This window comes from Capra hircus, chromosome 13, assembly GCF_001704415.2.
Source record: "Capra hircus breed San Clemente chromosome 13, ASM170441v1, whole genome shotgun sequence".
Taxonomy (NCBI): Eukaryota; Metazoa; Chordata; class Mammalia; order Artiodactyla; family Bovidae; genus Capra; species Capra hircus.
The window spans coordinates 10,641,008-10,657,931 of NC_030820.1; the positions used below are offsets into that span (position 1 = coordinate 10,641,008).

A 16,924-nucleotide genomic window follows, 5' to 3' on the forward strand; every position below is an offset into this window, starting at 1 on the left:
GAAAATAAAAAGTAGAAGCAATGAGACATGCTAGTTAACATCTCTTTATGAATGACAGTGACATGTAAGATAGAGTAACCTCTGAAGGAGTAGTGAGTTTGAGGGGAAGGAGGACGTGGAACTGATTCTCTGAAGAAAGACTTTGTACGAGGTAGTCAGTTGTATTCTTACTCAGATCCTGATAAATGGAGACTTTGTTTTCAGATTTTTCAGATTGGGATTTGACTAGTTTGAGCCTCAGTGGTGAGACTTGTCAAAAAGCCGGGCATTTGAAAGTTGATGATCAGCGTCCGTTGGTGTCCCAATCAGTGACCAAAAATCCACCAGCACTCGGACAGAAGACCATAACAGATAAAGAAAAGACGAAAAACGCAGCGGTGTTTCTGGTAGGGAATTCCATGTCCCATCACCCGTGCCAGTCCCTGCTGCCAGGAAACAGAGGAAGCAAAGAAGGTAATAAAAATTGAATCCAAGTAATACTAGAAAATAAAAAGTAGAAGAGATGAGACATGCTAGTTAACATCTCTTTATGAATGACAGTGACATGTAAGATAGAGTAACCTCTGAAGGAGTAGTGAGTTTGAGGGGAAGGAGGACGTGGAACTGATTCTCTGAAGAAAGACTTTGTACGAGGTAGTCAGTTGTATTCTTACTCAGATCCTGATAAATGGAGACTTTGTTTTCAGATTTTTCAGATTGGGATTTGACTAGTTTGAGCCTCAGTGGTGAGACTTGTCAAAGAGCCAGGCATTTGAAAGTTGACGATCAGCGTCCGTTGGTGTCCCAATCAGTGACCAAAAATCCACCAGCACTCGGACAGAAGACCATAACAGATAAAGAAAAGACGAAAAACGCAGCAGTGTTTCTGGTAGGGAATTCCATGCCCTATCACCCGTGCCAGTCCCCGCTGCCAGGAAACAGAGGAAGCAAAGAAGGTAATGCAGAAGCCCAGGGCACTCAGCCGTGTGCCACCCGGGCACGGCCTTACCGTCCTTCTGACGGTTCCAGATTAGATTTTGTGGCAAAATCTACCTTGTGCTGACTCCTTTTATGCAACCTACAGCCAAACAATATCTCTTAGAAAGCTGCTTGCATTCTCCCTCTGACCATAGTAATATAATAAATAATAGAATTTGGAAGAAGCAAGTTTGTTTAGGCTAGTATTTAGCATACATCTGAGGGTGGGTAGCAGGATTATATTTAGAACTCTGGGACTCTTTGTGAGACCTAGGCAGACAAGTAATTATTGAAAAAAAATAAAGAATGTTTATACTAAGGTGATTTTTAACAACTTGTCCTCTGCAGTCTAGAAGCCAAGAGGATAGACATGTGCAGAAATAATTTACAGTTCAGATCTATATCTGAGAAGTCTAGAAAGGTACACTAGAAAAATCTACAAAGTACCAAGGTAGCTACAAGGAAAGGGATACCTCTTTATCAGGGGAAAGAGAGCTGTAATCAAGGGCAACTTCACAAAGCAGGTTGAGTCTTAAAAAATGAAAAGTAATTTGTCAGAAGAGTACAGGGAAGCATTTCAGATGAAGGAACTGATAAAAGCATAAAAAGTAAGAGCAATTTTGTAAACTAAGAATAATACTGCAGTTGAAGCTTGGCATGTTGTTAAAAAGGTTCTGTGATGAAGTAGAGAAGAGAATATACTGTGACTTTATATGTCTGTCCTGTATTTTGAAATTTTGTTTAGTTTCTGATTGTTTTTTTCACTGATGCTTGGGTGAATTCATTAATGAATCTTTGAGGTGTTTGTGTGCCTGTATCCTGGTGACATCTAGTATTTCCCAAATGGTTTGTTGAAGTTTTTGATCATTGGAAGTATTTCTTAAAGAAGTAAATATTCATCTGAAGACAAATATTGACTTAAGCTGTCATTTGATACAATGTTTTAAATCTGTGTTTTAAATAAAGATTATGTCTTTTATCTAAATATTCTAAATAATTTTAACCAAACATGCAGATTTGTCAGGAGAACTAGACTTGGAAGTGATATTGGAGGAAGAACAAGAAAAACCTGATGGAGATGAAAATAACCGTTTACAGGTAAGTAAAACTATAAATTTAAATTTTTGGTTTAATACCATTTTCTATGCTTTAGCAACACAATACAGTGTGTAACAGAGTCCATAACAAATAAAATTGCCTTTCAAAATTACCCTTTTAGAATTGATAGATAATAATTTAATAGTTTTTATAGCACTTTAATTATACAACTTAAAATACTGTTAGAATCTATTATAATTTATAGTTTGTCTTTGGAATCGAGGGAAAAAAATTTTCCTGACTTGTTTACTTCTTCCATTTTTATAATTTCATTTTATGATTAAGAAGGTGATATCAAATACTGAATCATAAGATTACGCAGTTGAAATTATGAACAATATGACGGCCCCTGACCTAGATATATGTAAAGAGAAATTATTCCCAGCGGCTCAAGCTTTTCCATTAAAATCGCCAGCCACTGATGCCAAGATGAAAGATTCATTCTGCCTGTGATCTCGGTACAATTGACTAGGGATGAACATTCAGGGAGAGAGTGGGGTCACAGAATCAACCCTAGTTGCCTATTAAGAGACTCGAACCTTCTAGATTGCACCTTTGTTTTTAGGGTACAAATAGTAACGTTCTAATTTATTTCATTTCAGGGTGGGAAATCCGTAGATATTACTAAAAATGCTTTATCCACTTTCTTTGGTGGATATTAGAACATAATATAACTGAATGTAGGGGCTTCCTGGGTAGCTCAGCCGGTAAAGAATCTGCCAGCAATGCAGGAGACCCCAGTTCAATTCCTGGGTCGGGAAATTTCCCTGGAGAAGGGATAGGGTACCCACTCCAGTATTGCTGGACTTCCCTGGTGGCTCAGACAGTAAAGAATCTAGTATTCCAAGCATGTCCTGAACAAAAAGAACCCAGTCTCGAAAATGTTTTTTTATCAAATAAACTATAGGTCCCCAGGATATGCTTGTCAGTCATCTTCAAAGCTTTGTTTCAGTGAAAATAAATAGACCTTGAAAGTGATAAACTAGATATGGAACACGTGTTTACCAAAAATGAGGAGAGTTTTTATAATGATGCAGAAAATTAAAAAAGTAGGGGACCAGGTAGCTACATTTGAAGTGAAAGAAGACCAAGAGTTTGATATGTAAATGTCAGACAATATGAGGCAAAATCCCACTAGTTGGAAATCAGACATCGGACAGACACGTCAGTCGAGTCTGTGGCTTGTCTGCTCCGGTAAGATGAAACACGTAATTCAAACAAAAAGTCACGGAACTCCTGCTGTCGTTAAGAATACTGATCAGAAAGGCAAACCAATACAGGACTGGTTCCAGAAGCCACTGCATGTGGATAATTGCAGGGCTAGTGACGATGAAAGCGTGGAACCCGATTTAGAAAATGGGAATTCTTCTCCACCGAATAGTCACAGAGCATCCAAAGTGTGTGTAAATGAAGAATTACAGAAGGATATGCAGAGGTTTAAGAAGGCAGTAGACATGTTACAAGTAGTGTTGTTAGCTTTGGAAAAAGAACGTTCAGCTTCCAAAAGAGGTAGAGGTTCATTTGCTCTCGCTTTGGTTTTTCCCTTTCTGGATGATCTGGTCCATTTTGATTTCTACTTATGAATAAAGTGGGGTCATCTAAATGGGTAATTGTGTAGAAATAGATTATTTCTGCCATCCAAATAATAGGAGTTCAGGAAACTGTTTTCATGGCTTTTGTCCTTCAATCAATCTAATTCTATGTCAGTCTTTCATATGGACTGGGAAACTCACTTAGCTACATACTATGTAACCATCTGAGCCAGAATAAGCACCAAGGAAAGTGTTTTAGGAGTATGATCAACTCCTTAACATTTTGCAGTGTTGTTTTTTTTTTTTAACTTTGTTGGATTAAATATAAGTTGCATTTCCACAGGATGGGAAGAAAGCAGAAGCTGAGAGAAGGGACATAAACACGTATTCCCTCTAATCTCTTCATTGTGGTTGAATATGTGTGATCTTCTCTGCTTTCCTCAGTCCCTGGGCACTTAGATATACAACATGGCCAGGATGTTTTTAATAACAAATACATGCACTCCCACATATGCCTTAATCACCACTTTCAGATGTCTCTTTTGAGAGAGACCTCTTCACTATGTTGTTTACTAAAATGTAGTAAGTTTCGACATGTGTGATTTTATCACATAGGTGGTATATGTGTGTGAGAGAGTCGTTCAGTCGTGTCTGACTCTTTGCAACCCCATGGACTGTAGCTGGCCAGGCTCCCCTGTCCATGGATTTCTTCAGGCCAGAATATCATTGGAGTGGATAGCCGTTCCCTTCTCCACGGGATCTTCCCAACCCAGGGATCAAAGCCAGGTCTCCTGCATTGAAAGCAGATTCTTTAACATCTGAGCCACCAGGGAAGCCCATAGGTAGTATAAACCCTCAGCAAAAAAAAGAAAAAATATCAAGTGTTTATCTCCAAAGGAAAGAACTGAGGTTTGAGATGCTGTGAGATTTTTCTTTCTTCAGTAGCAGGTTTTTAAACTTGCTTGCTCTTTTGTGTAAGACAAAAAAAGAAAAAAATGTAGCTATTCTAGCTATTCTCCTTTAGAGAAAAAGGAGAATGAACTCTACCCCAACTAATGAATTAAATTACTTTGCCGAAGTCACGCTTTTAACTTACCTGATTCATTTGAGGAATTCATTTGGTAATTTTATCAGATTCAAGATTACAGAATTGTATCATCTCTTTTGGTGCCATAAAATGTTAGGCAAGGCCACTTTAGGGGCTTTGAACAAATCATTTAACCTGTTTTTATTTTAAAGTTGTTATTGGTAAATAGTGGGGCAAAGGTAGATAGTTATTTCTATACCCTCTAGCTATAAATTTGATGGTTATTGAATGTGGAATTGGGAAGCATTACTTGTATTCCAGAATTCCACACTAACTAACACCTCTTCAGTTTCATTCTGCTCCTGTGTTTTGGTAAACTTTGGTTCATATATTTCAGCAAACACCATCAGGTTTTCGCTATCTCCTGGATCCAAATGAAAAAAGAATTGGAAAAGGCAGTGGGGAAAGAATAGCTTTCGTGCAGAAAGAAGAGAGTTTCCTTTCTGTCTCTGAGGCACCAAGGTGCCACATCCTCTCCATCTGACTGTTTAATGGAAAATCCAGGTGGTAAAGACCGAAGAGGCCAGATGTTGTGTGTTTTTATTTCTCTACCTCTGCCAGTCAGATGGGGAAGACTGGATGTGAATAATTGCATCTTATGAAGAAAGCCTTTCTTGAAATTTTGGGAATTTTGTTTCTTTCCCTCAGAAAGAAGCACATTTTACAAAAATTTCCGTGACTTGCAAGTGATAAAATTAATGTAAGCACAAATATATTTTTATCACTTAAAATCAGGGCAAACGCTGAGTCAAATAATAAATTGAAAACAGAGTCTCTAGAATTAAGTCCTAGCAATTATTCTTAGTGTCAAACTTTCATTAAAGGTTGAAGGAGAAAAGAAGCACAGAAGTAGTGAAGTAAAAGTATCAGACAATGTATGCGATGCTGCTGCTGAGAGTCGATTGATTCAGCAGAGAAAGAGTGGAGGAAATAACAAGCAGGCGTTTTCTGCTATGGAGACTAAAGGTTCTGATAGGTAAGCCTATATCAATATTTAACAGTAGGTCATTTGTTACTTTCCTGTAAAATCATTTCTGACTTGGGCTAATGTTTGTGATTTATGAATTTCATATTTTACTAGGGATATAGTTATTTTTAATACTCTTGTCCTTTAGCCTTAATACTAGAGTTACTTTGTTAACATACCACCATGTTACAGTATCAGAGTATTCTGGATTTGACTGCATACTTGCCTTGACCAGTGTGTTGTAGATTTAAATTTATTTTATGTCACTAATGAACATCCTTTCATTTCAGTCTGAGGACTTCTTTCAGCATTTCATATGAGGCGGGACTAGTGGTGATGAACTCCCTCAGGTTTGCTTTGTCTGGGACAGTTTTTATTTCTCCTTCATTTCTGAAAGACACCTTTTCTGGATAGAGTACTCTTGGCTGGCAGTTTTCTCCTCCTACCACTTTGAGTATGTCCATGGATGGAGGCCGAATTGTTGTTGGTGGCAGCAGAACTGATGAGGCACCTGCCTTTCATCCATGATGCTGCCGTCACTTATGTGGGTGGTTTACAAGTAAACTGCCCCCTGCCCCGCCTAAATTTGATTTCTTCTTTCATGGTGGACGTGCCACGTCTCATTTTAAAAATCACCTAAATGAAGTGTTGCTTTTTCTTTGAGGGTCTTTTTTTTTTTTTGGCTGCACTGGTTCTTTGCAGCCGCAGTGCTTGGGCTTCCCATTGTGGGGGCTTCTCCTGATGCTGAGCATGGGCTCTGGGGTGCTGGCTTCAGTGGTTGTGGAGCACAGGATTCATTGCTCCTCAGCTGACCAGGGATCAAACCTGTGCCCCCTGCATTAGCAGGCAGATTCCTAAGCACTGGAGTACCAGGGAAATTCCTAAATTAAACATTAATGTATTTAAAAGCAAAACAAAAAATATAGTGTGAATCTAATTATGGCTCCCATGTCTAAGAATCATCGTGTTTAGCCAGTGGACTCCAGGTTTTCAGTGTAGCCCTTGAGGTTCTTCCCAAGGTCTTTCCAGATGCATCTCTCTACTTTCTTCCATGTGTTTTGTACTTTTCCTTCCAGATTCCTAGGAAACAACCTAGATGCTGTGTGTCTGATCTGTGTACTCACATTCTAATCTCCAGTAGAATGATTTCTTGCTTTTCTCTTCCTGTTGACCTCCTCTCTTCACTTCTGTAAAGCCTTCCTTATTTCACTTATCACTTTCTTGTTTTCTTGCATATGGTTGGTACTTCATAACTGTTTTGTGAATTAATCAATGACTTAATATGGGTAAGAGTTGGAATTTTACAAGAATTGGTTTTTTAGTCTTTATTAGTCGAATTATTTGAAAACAATGCTTTTTTGTGGACTTTTAAAAGTAGTGATCATGGTGTGCCCAGGAAGGAAACAGAGAAAAAGAACAATGGCAAATGGACACAGGACGAACGTGTGATTGCACCAATATTGGAAAAGACCGATTCACTGACTGGTGGCCTGCTACACGTGAATGATGACAGCATTTTAAGGAAAGTGGATCAAGATGATGGCAGGTAACATGGACAAATTCTTTATTTCTAGGGGAAGAAACATTAGCACTGAATACTTCTTCTGGAAATAGAGCAGCATAATATAGTATACAGGCCAAGAGAAGAGAATCCTCAACCTTACTGGATGAACACTGCAGAAGGGTTAAGGAGAGGACCCGTGCCTTCGGCAGGAAGTCGTTTCAGTAAATAGTCCACTTGGAAGCTGGACTGTAGTGAATACACATAAACAGCTCCGTAGGGAGTACTTCCTGGGAGAGGCAATGGAGACCTGGATGGTAACTGAAGAGGAATGTGGAGCTCAAAGGAGTTTGTTTCTTGTTTTATGTTAAGACGGGAGTTTGTAGAGTGTGTATGCTGTTGGAAATGAGCCAGCAGAGGAAGTGTTTATTGAGTTTAATCTTATTTGCATTTCCAAATTAGAAAGCTTATTGATTGTATGACATTATCTGTAAACTATTACAATAAATTAATTGTACATTCTTATTATTGTACATGATTATTATGTACATATGTACTTCTGCTCATATGTAGTTTTTGGTAAGGGCTTGTTCATTGGCTCTGAAGCATAATATTCTTATGTAAATGAATATGTAGATGATTACTTAAGTTAATTCTATCATACATAGACTTTTAAAAATTATATAATCATGAATTTACAAATACTTAGGTTATGCTGAATAGGATTTAATCATTCCTTGATGATTCTAGTTGATAGTATCATCATGGGTAGCTATGATTTTTCTGAAACATCACATCATATTAACTTCATAGTTGTTTATAGCTTCCAGGGAAAAGGGGAGGATTTTGTTTATTTTCAATAGAAACAATTAACAATCTTTTACAGTTTATTACTTTGGGTGATAAAGATCTAAATGACAAAAACCATGCTTCCTGTACTAAAAGTGTCGTTAACACATATTGTGTGCTCAGTAAGTGTATGTCAGGTGCATGAAGAAACAGTAGAATGATTGAATGAATGTGTATTGATGAATTTCTTTACAAAAAACAAATCTTTATTGAAAGTAGATTTCCTACATCTAAATATTGCCTACATCTAAAGTCTTTTTGTTTTGTTAGAAATATGTTTTAAGATTCAGAATTATCATTTGTAGTTATAGCTAGACATGAAATAATAATATAGATTCATTTGGTATCATATTACTTAAAAAGACTTTTCAATATCACTTTCTTAGCATATTTTGGAACAGCAGTGTTCAGGCCAGATTTCCTGGGTTTGAATTCTGGGCTGTTGGTGAACTGCTGTGTGGTCTTGGGCAAGTTCCTCAGCCTTTCTTTGCTCCATGTCTTCCTAACTAAAGGATCTAATATATTACCTATCTCCCAGAATGATCGTGAGGATTAAAATGCCTTTAAGACATGTCAAATGCTTGTAATAATGCATAGCCATTGCATAATAAGCCCTCAAAAAGCTAATATCATGGTGATAAAAAAAATGGGTTTCTTTCTTATAAGGACTTAGGGAATACTTCCAAAATAGGTTTTATTGCCATAAAAGTTAGTTCTTATTAAAAATGACAACTTCAAAAAAACCCTGGAATACTGCTTCTATCACATAATGCAAGTAATGTTAGGTTTTTCTTTTTCCTTTGATCTAAATTTAATATTTTATTAATATTACAGATATATTTTCTTTGTCCTTTAATGCTACTCTTTTTTGTTGTTTCATCCCTTTATAGAAATTACTTATGAATGCAAAGATGTTATATAAAAAAACAAATGTTAAGGTATTGTTTATATTTTTGAGTTATTAAATTTTAGTCTGAAAAGAATCATTTGTTTTTTCTAGGACTGCAAGGAAAACAGCATATGAAAAGAAGAAGGTATAGTAAAAAAAAAATTAACTTTAAAATATATTATCCTCTAAAAAATACTTTGTAAAAGGAATGGTGGCAAAATAGAAAATCTCCCTTTGCTGAAGAGACATTTTCTTTGAAAACATAATTTAGAAACTCTGTTGATAAAATTATCCCGTTGATAAAAACCTGTTCTTTTAAGAAGGCTCTGCTTTTGCTTTGATAAAGATATTTATCACCTTTGTACACTTGGTATATTTTATACATATTTTAAGGACATTGTGAACCAGTATTATTTATGTGTAGGTCAAAGAACAAATTAATTACATGAATGACCTTGATGACATAACTCAGTCATCTGAAACTGATTCCAAGTATGGTGATATGCTTTACTCTAAAAATTCCCCGTTGCCATCTGGCAGGTGGCTGAGGGTCGTGAACCCCCTCCCCCTGTGCCTATCAGCCCTCGTCCACCTGCTCCATGAACAGCTCAGAGCTGGTTCCAGCTTTCCCAGCTGGGTTCTGCCTCACAGTAGAGTCCTCAAGGACAGGTGTGTTTAACTGGTGTCCTCAAGAGGTGCAGGAATGCTCCCCGTGGATTTTTTCCAGCAGTTGGTAGAAAGCAAACACTCTTGAAGTTGATTGTCCTTCTGCAGAGCTCCCGAGTGGCATCTCAGAGCAGAGGAATTCACTCCCCCACCCAATGTCCCTCTCAAACGAGGACCGGGTCCCATGCCCGAGGTCCTAGCAGCAGATCTCCCACAACAAAAAGTTCTCAGGAAGAGCTTGGGAAAGTAGTATTTGTAATTCAAATCCATTTGCCTACAGCAGTCAGGTAGGGAGGGACACACCATGGCCTCTTCCAAGGAGAGGCCTTTAATATTTTCCATAGGAATTGATCTCAAATTTTTGCGACTGTCTCTCAGAGCTGGGACCCTGATTGCGGTTTAGGCCAGGACCGTGTGTGCTCCACTGACGACGGCATTACCCGACCAAAAGTCCCCCTGCTCTGGAGTGAGCGTGTTGGTCACACCACGCACGTCATCACCTTCAGTGTCTAAATCAGAGTCTGTTCTTGGCTCCACTGTCATTTTTTTAAGCAGTACCCTACCAACGGCCTTTTCATATCATTTACAGTTTTTCAATTGGTAAAAATTGCGACATCAGTTGTAAAAATACTTTTGCACACTTTAAAAAGTTGTTTCTTTAGAATAAATTTATAAAAGTCCCCCTCCCACCAAAGAAAAAAAAGTAAAAAACCTCTTGCTACTAACAGTAGGTATTCTGGCATTTGGTAGAGATTTCCCTTCCTTGACAGATGGTTAGGTTAGTTTATCACTTCCACTGAAGGTAAGGAGGAAACTATAGGCAGTTCAGAGACCACATCGGAAGTCATTCTTGTACTTGTATAAAATGAACCCTCTGCCCTGTGTAGTGCCCTGTGTCAGTACAAGGAAACAGTGATGCCTATGCCATAGTATACATTTAGTGAGAATTATGTTTCTTATTGTATTTCCCCCATCTTACTATTTTAAACAGTATGAAGAGAGAATGAAAGTTATTGCAGCAGAAAATAATCTCATGATTCTCTAAGACCTCTCTAAATTTTGCCTTATTTACCATTAGTGTATACACCATGAATGAAATAGGCGGATTATTTTGTATTGATATGTTTGTACTAGAGAAGTAACTGTGGTTTGATGTAAGAGGACTACAGAGTCAGAAGACCTGGTGAAAAGCCTGCAGCTTACTTATATAGTTTTAACTTCTTTCTTTCCAGAATCATTATAGCTAATGAGTTAATTGATGTTTGTAGAAGTGCTTAGTACAGTTGTCAATAGGTATAAGCCTGTAATTGCCTCTTAAAATGTTAGAGAGGTAGTATATTCTCAAGAAAACAATTTTTGTATGAAATTGCATTTATTTAAATATATACAGAGCTAAGGCTCTTACTTGAAGTAGCTGTATAGGAGGTATTAGATGCAGTGTTTTTAAAGGTAGCGAGTGGTGTTGTTATGGAATTATAATTGATTTACAATATCCTGTTAGTTTCAGGTATACAGCACAGTGATTCAGACATATATGTATATATGTGTGTGTATATTATACAAATGGGGCTTCTCTGCTGGCTCAGACAGTAAAGAATCCACGTGCAATGCAAGAGACCTGGGTTTGATCCTAGGGTTGGGAAGATCCCCTGGAGGAGGAAATGGCAACTGACTCCAGTATTCTTGCCTGGAGAATCCCATGGACAGAGGAGCCTGGTGGGCCACAGTCCATGGGGTCACAAAGAGTTGGACATGACTGACTCACACACACACACACACACACACACACACACACACACACACATTCCTTTTCAGATTCTGCTTGTAGAATATTAAATGTAGCTCCTTATGTTGTACAGTAGATCCTTCCTGGTTATTTTATAGGCACTTGTCTATATATAAAATGGTATGTGTTAAACCCAACCTCCTAATTTATCTCTTCCCCTACCCCCTTTCCCTTATGGTGAGTAAGTTCGTTTCCTATGTCTGTGGGTCTCTTTCTGTTTAGTAATAAGTTCCTTTTAGATTCCACATATACACAGTATGACTTGTCTTTGTCTGACTTACTTCGCTTAGTGTGATCATGTCTAGGTCCGTCTTTGTTGCTGCAAATAGCATTATTTCATTATTTTTTATGGCTTCATAATTTTCCATTACATAAATATTCCACATCAGATACAAGTTTTAAGTGTAGTCAGATCTATAAATCTTTTATTTTAAGCCTTCTGTGTTTGTTGTAATTCAGAGAGAAGCCTTTCAGTTCTGAGCTTCTTGAAAAGTCCCTTGGGCTTTCTTTCTCCTTTCATGGATTCATTGTCTTCCATTAAATTTTTGAACCTTTGGGAATCTCTGCTTGTATAATAAGGTCTGAGGTTTGTATCAAACCTTATTTTTCCCACTTGGAGATCCACTTGGTGTAGTCTTTTCATTGTAGAAACATACAGGTTAGTCTTTCATTTCAGAGGAAATGATGAAATGTCATTTTATTGAGTACTAACTAAAAGTCTCCTTTGTCTCACTTAGGTTTCTGACAGTGGTAGAAAAGCAAAACGTCAATTGCGCAAAAACCTCATGCAGGATGAAATTACCAGCCTAAGACTGGAAACAGACACAGTGAAAAATCAGAACCAGGAACAAGAAAAGAAATGTTCTGAGGATATTGACATTGTAAAAGGAGAGAATGATTATCCTCAAAAGGCAAAAAAATTGAGCAAGGAAACATTGACAAAGGCCATATTCCAGCATTCTGGTCAGCTTAATGTTCCGATAGCTGAAAATACAATGCTAAACCCTGAGCTGGAAAATGCAAAACAAAGCAAACAAAGACTGGAAACAGAAGTGGAATCCTACCATTCTAGACTGGCTGCTGCCACACACGATCATGATCAAGGTCAGACATCACAAAGAGACCTGAAACTTGCCTCCCAGAAAGCAGAAGATAAGAGGTTACGCTTGCAGGACCAAATGGAGTTCAATATGGCTAAGCTGGAAAGTAACAATGAGATGCTTTCCCAGCAACTTTCTAAAATGAAAAATAAATTCAATCAGCTAAATATAAAGCTGCATCAGACCAGAGATGATCTCAGAGAAAAGACTTTGATGTTAGAACGTGTCCAGAGAGACTTAGACCAAACAGAGTGTCAAAGGGAGGATATTGAACACATGTATCAGAACGAACAAGGCAAAGTGAATGAATACCTTGGAAAGCAGGAATCCTTAGAGGAGAGATTATCTCAACTCCAGAGTGAAAACATGTTGCTCCGACAGCAACTGGACGATGCGCAAAACAGAGCCGACAGTAAAGAGAAGATGGTCATTAGCATCCAAGACCAGTTACAGCAGATCATGAGAAAACATGCTGAACGTGAGAAACAAGTTCTGATGCTGGAGGAAAGAAACAAGGAGTTGGTCAACAAATGGAATCATGTAGAAGAGAGAATGCATCAGTATGAAAATGAGAAAGCAGAAAGAGAAGTAAGTACCCAGAAGGAGAAACAATTCTCTGCCTTCCTGAAAGAAAATGCAAAGTGATTCTTAATTCTGGCTAAATGTTGAATCTAGCTGAATATAAAAAACACACAGGCTGTGAATCTATGGTCTCTAAACCAGCCTAAAAGCACACCTTGTATCCGGCAAATAAAAATTAGACCCGAGAGATGCTTCACTTTGAGTGGAGACATCATGTCACTTATGAAATGTTAAGAGATTCAGTTCTAAATTTTTAATGTAGATGGGTATTAGTAATTTACTCTTTTACTATTCAGATACTAATTTTAATCTCTATGTAACCACATGTCAGTATCATGATGAAGCAGATAAAAGAAACTCTTAAATTGAATATTTTGAAATTAAGCTACAGTAACATGGATTACCTTGACAGTCAATTCCAGGTTTCCCAGATGCTATTACTTATATATCATACTTTGGCTTCAGGAGCTTGTCACACTTTTTTGTCATATTTGTTGGTATAATTTTAGTTTTATTCATGTAAATTTGAATTAACTTGGAAAACATTTCAGGCTTGAGTCATTTATTCTTATGGCCTCTCAACTCTTTAAAGAGTTGTAATTAAATTGAGAATTCATTGACAAGCCATTTAAATATACTTGTCATTAAATCATAATTTGGGACTCAAGTGGTGAGCTTTAACCAAGTTCTTCTTGATTTAATCTTCCACTGCTATTTACGCCATTTACTTAGAACATTTTTACAAACAGTTTGCTCCTAATTCTCATTTTAAGGGTCAATTACTGTCATTTGAATACCAGTTTACCCAATAAAAATGGAGGCTGGCAGGATTCGTGCGCAGCAGGGAGGAGTGAGCCAGGGAGAGGGCTGTAGGGGCTGCGGTCTGGAGGCAGGTGGAGGCCAGGTTATCGAGGCTCCTTGAAGGCATAGGAGCAACCTCATTTTTAAAGTTTCATTATTCTTTTATATTGGAATATAGTTGATTTACAGTTTTGCGTTAGTTTCAGATGTACAGCAAGTTGATTCAGTTATAGGTATACATATATCTATTCTTTTTCAGATCCTTTCCCATGTAGATGCCTGCAGAATATTATGGTTAGCCAAGGGTAAAGGTGGGGAGGAGGGATAAATTAGGAGTTGGGGATTAACACAGACACATGACTAGATATAAAATAGATAAGTAGCAAGGGAATGGCCTCATTTTTTTGCTGAGGAAGGAATCTATTGGAAAGATCTGAGCACCGGATTGAATATGTGACGATCTCTGATGTTAATTGAAGCCTCTAATAAAGAAAGAGGAAAAATGTTTTCATAGTGTGGAATTTTCCACCGCTTGTCCCACCTACACACCTGTTTCGTTCTGGACGTGAGGTGGTGAAGCTCTGCAGATTTATCAGGAGGGGCAGGGTGTGGACAGTGGGGCTGCCTCCTTCGTCTGAGGAACTTAATATCAGGAAGGCCGGTGGGGAGCCCTTCTGGGTCTGTAACCACATTCAGGGAGGAGGAAAAGAAGGTGAGTTGGTGTCCATGGTGATAGTTTTCAAAGTACATGTGTTGGAGTCATCTATTACTAACATAACGTAATAGTAAAGTGATTTGATAAACTCAGTGACAAGGCATCTTATTAGGCAGTTGTGAAACACCTTCAACAAGAACTGTCTGACACCTTCAAAAAGCAGTCTGCATTGGAGGCATCCCTGGACGTCATGTCATGTCACCGTGCCAAGTTAGAAGTTGAGGCATTGGATTTAAAGAGCAACTTACGTCAACTCACAAGTCAGGTATGTGTGGAATTGAATGTGTCGACAGTTAATACGTAGGATAAAGTGTTTTAGGATGCTCATTTTCATGGACAGCTTTCTTTTTATTTCCTAGTAATTTACTATAATTGTATTAATCTTTAAGTGCACTTGTTTCTTAAACTCTGACTTGCATTCTGCCATTTACATTATATATATATATATATATATATTTGTACATTATATACCCTTAGGAAAGTGGAGAATTGTGCATCATTCTTCACACAGGTTGAGACTTTTTTTCCTATTGAACAATATTTTATTTCGTGATCCCTGTATTACCATGATGAGGCAAGCCAGATAAAATCAGAGGATGTTTAATGGAATGTTCCAGAAAATTATTTCTCATCTTCACTTTTGTGAATGGCTGTGGAGTTCTGTATATATTTATTTCTTGCATTTCAGAATAACTTGTGCAAAAATTGTATTATACAAACCAGCTGAAGTTAGGCACTGCCTTCTTTTCTTTTCATTTAGGATACATTGTAAAAGCATGGAGGTACTCAGATGGAGTATAACACGTCCATCGAAAATACAGAATTAAGAACATTATCTAGATAGTGCCTTTGGATTTTTAAAAAGCTATTGAGATATAATTCATGTATCATATAATTTACCCATTCCAAGTGTGTAGATCAGTATCTCTTAGTCTAGAGAGGTGTCACCTGTGACCACAGTCAATTTTAGAGCATTTCCATCACCCCCCCCCCGCAAAGAAACCCTGCATCCCTTAGCTACCTCCTAAGGCCCCCCCATCTCCCTCAGCCCCAGGCAACCCCCAGTCTAATATCCATCTCTGGAGACATGCCAGGTAATTTATATAAATGGAATCATGCAGTATGCTCCTTTGGGATTAGCTTTTCTCATTTGACATCATGTTTTTGTGGTTCATTCATGTTATAGCACGTATCAGTTCTTCCATTTCTGTTAACTGTCAAACAATAAACAGTACATGGCTATATTTATCCATCCATAAGTTGATGGAGATTTGGGTTGTTTCCACTTTGCAACTATTAATAATGCTGCTGTGAACATTGGTTTATACCTTTCTGGATGGACATGTTTTTATTTCCCTGTGGTGGGATCTTACCCTGAGTTAGCTGGCTGATTTCTCCTTTTCTTGGCCTTTGCTCAGACTGCCCTTTCTGTCTTCACAGTTTCTTTTCTCTTGGGTAGTCCTCCGTTTATTTAGACCTGGTGCCCAGTCTCTCCTCCTCCATGGAGCTTTCCTGACTGTCCAGCTCCCACTGAGCCTTTTCTCTTCAGCCCTGTTATGTAGTCTGTGAAGAACAATTTAGCCCTTAATTTTGCATTGTTGTCATTTTTTTCATGAGGGATAATCTTATCTAGGTATACCTTGTTCTAACAGGGAATATTTATGGATATGCACAGCACTTGTCTTGCATAAATGGAAAACAGTTTAGTTTAACAATTGTTAGGACACAACTAAGTACTTCATCCCACGCCAGTTATTTCTTCTTGAAGATGTTTGTATAGTAAAACTTTTATTAAAATGTATTTTAAGGAACTAAATGTAAAATTGAAAGCGCTTAGTCTAATAGAGGAGAATTGTTCAATTAAATACTCATTTCTCTCCCTGACTCTGGGAGAAAAGTGTAAATTTGCCTTCCTTCATTATGTAGGCAGAAGTGGGATTTACAGATTTCTAGCCTTTCACCAGCTGTAAAGTTCTGGGAATAGCTTCTCTGATATCCGTACTTCGTAACCTTAATTTTCTCACCAGAGTACTGGCTAGACATTAACAGCTGTGGGAATGAATTGACTCAGAACGTTGATTTAGCAGTAGGGTAATATTCCCATGGCAGTGACTTCACCCTTCTTCTGACGGCCGTGTAAGGTTCTGTACCACTCTGACCAGGAGGTGCTATTTGCATGTTAACCGGTGGTCATTGTCCACTGAGTGGTACAGAGAGGACGTAAGTTGCAAAGTACTGTAAGTGGAGAAAAGTACTAGAGTACTAGTTGGTTAGTGGAGTCAGTGAACATTTTTGAAGTCTGGACATGTGTGTTCTGGGCCTCATGCTCCCCCTTACTGCTCCTTGCAACGGTATGGAGAGTGAGCTCACTATGACTTGTGTAGAAGACCACTT

At 38.0% G+C, this 16,924-nt stretch overlaps 1 protein-coding gene across 1 annotated transcript in view; it reads left to right on the forward strand.

Moving 5' to 3' along the window:
• Nucleotides 1–16,924, forward strand: part of LOC102171438 (ankyrin repeat domain-containing protein 26) — an 81,840-nt gene that overhangs the window by 46,079 nt on the left and 18,837 nt on the right. Inside the window, exons 21-29 of the mRNA XM_018056849.1 lie at nt 205–453; nt 687–935; nt 1,973–2,055; nt 5,499–5,650; nt 5,932–6,052; nt 6,964–7,187; nt 8,992–9,025; nt 12,070–13,020; nt 14,643–14,795. Of these exons, the coding sequence (XP_017912338.1) occupies nt 205–453; nt 687–935; nt 1,973–2,055; nt 5,499–5,650; nt 5,932–6,052; nt 6,964–7,187; nt 8,992–9,025; nt 12,070–13,020; nt 14,643–14,795 (2,216 nt within the window). The remainder of the gene's footprint in view (nt 1–204; nt 454–686; nt 936–1,972; nt 2,056–5,498; nt 5,651–5,931; nt 6,053–6,963; nt 7,188–8,991; nt 9,026–12,069; nt 13,021–14,642; nt 14,796–16,924) is intronic.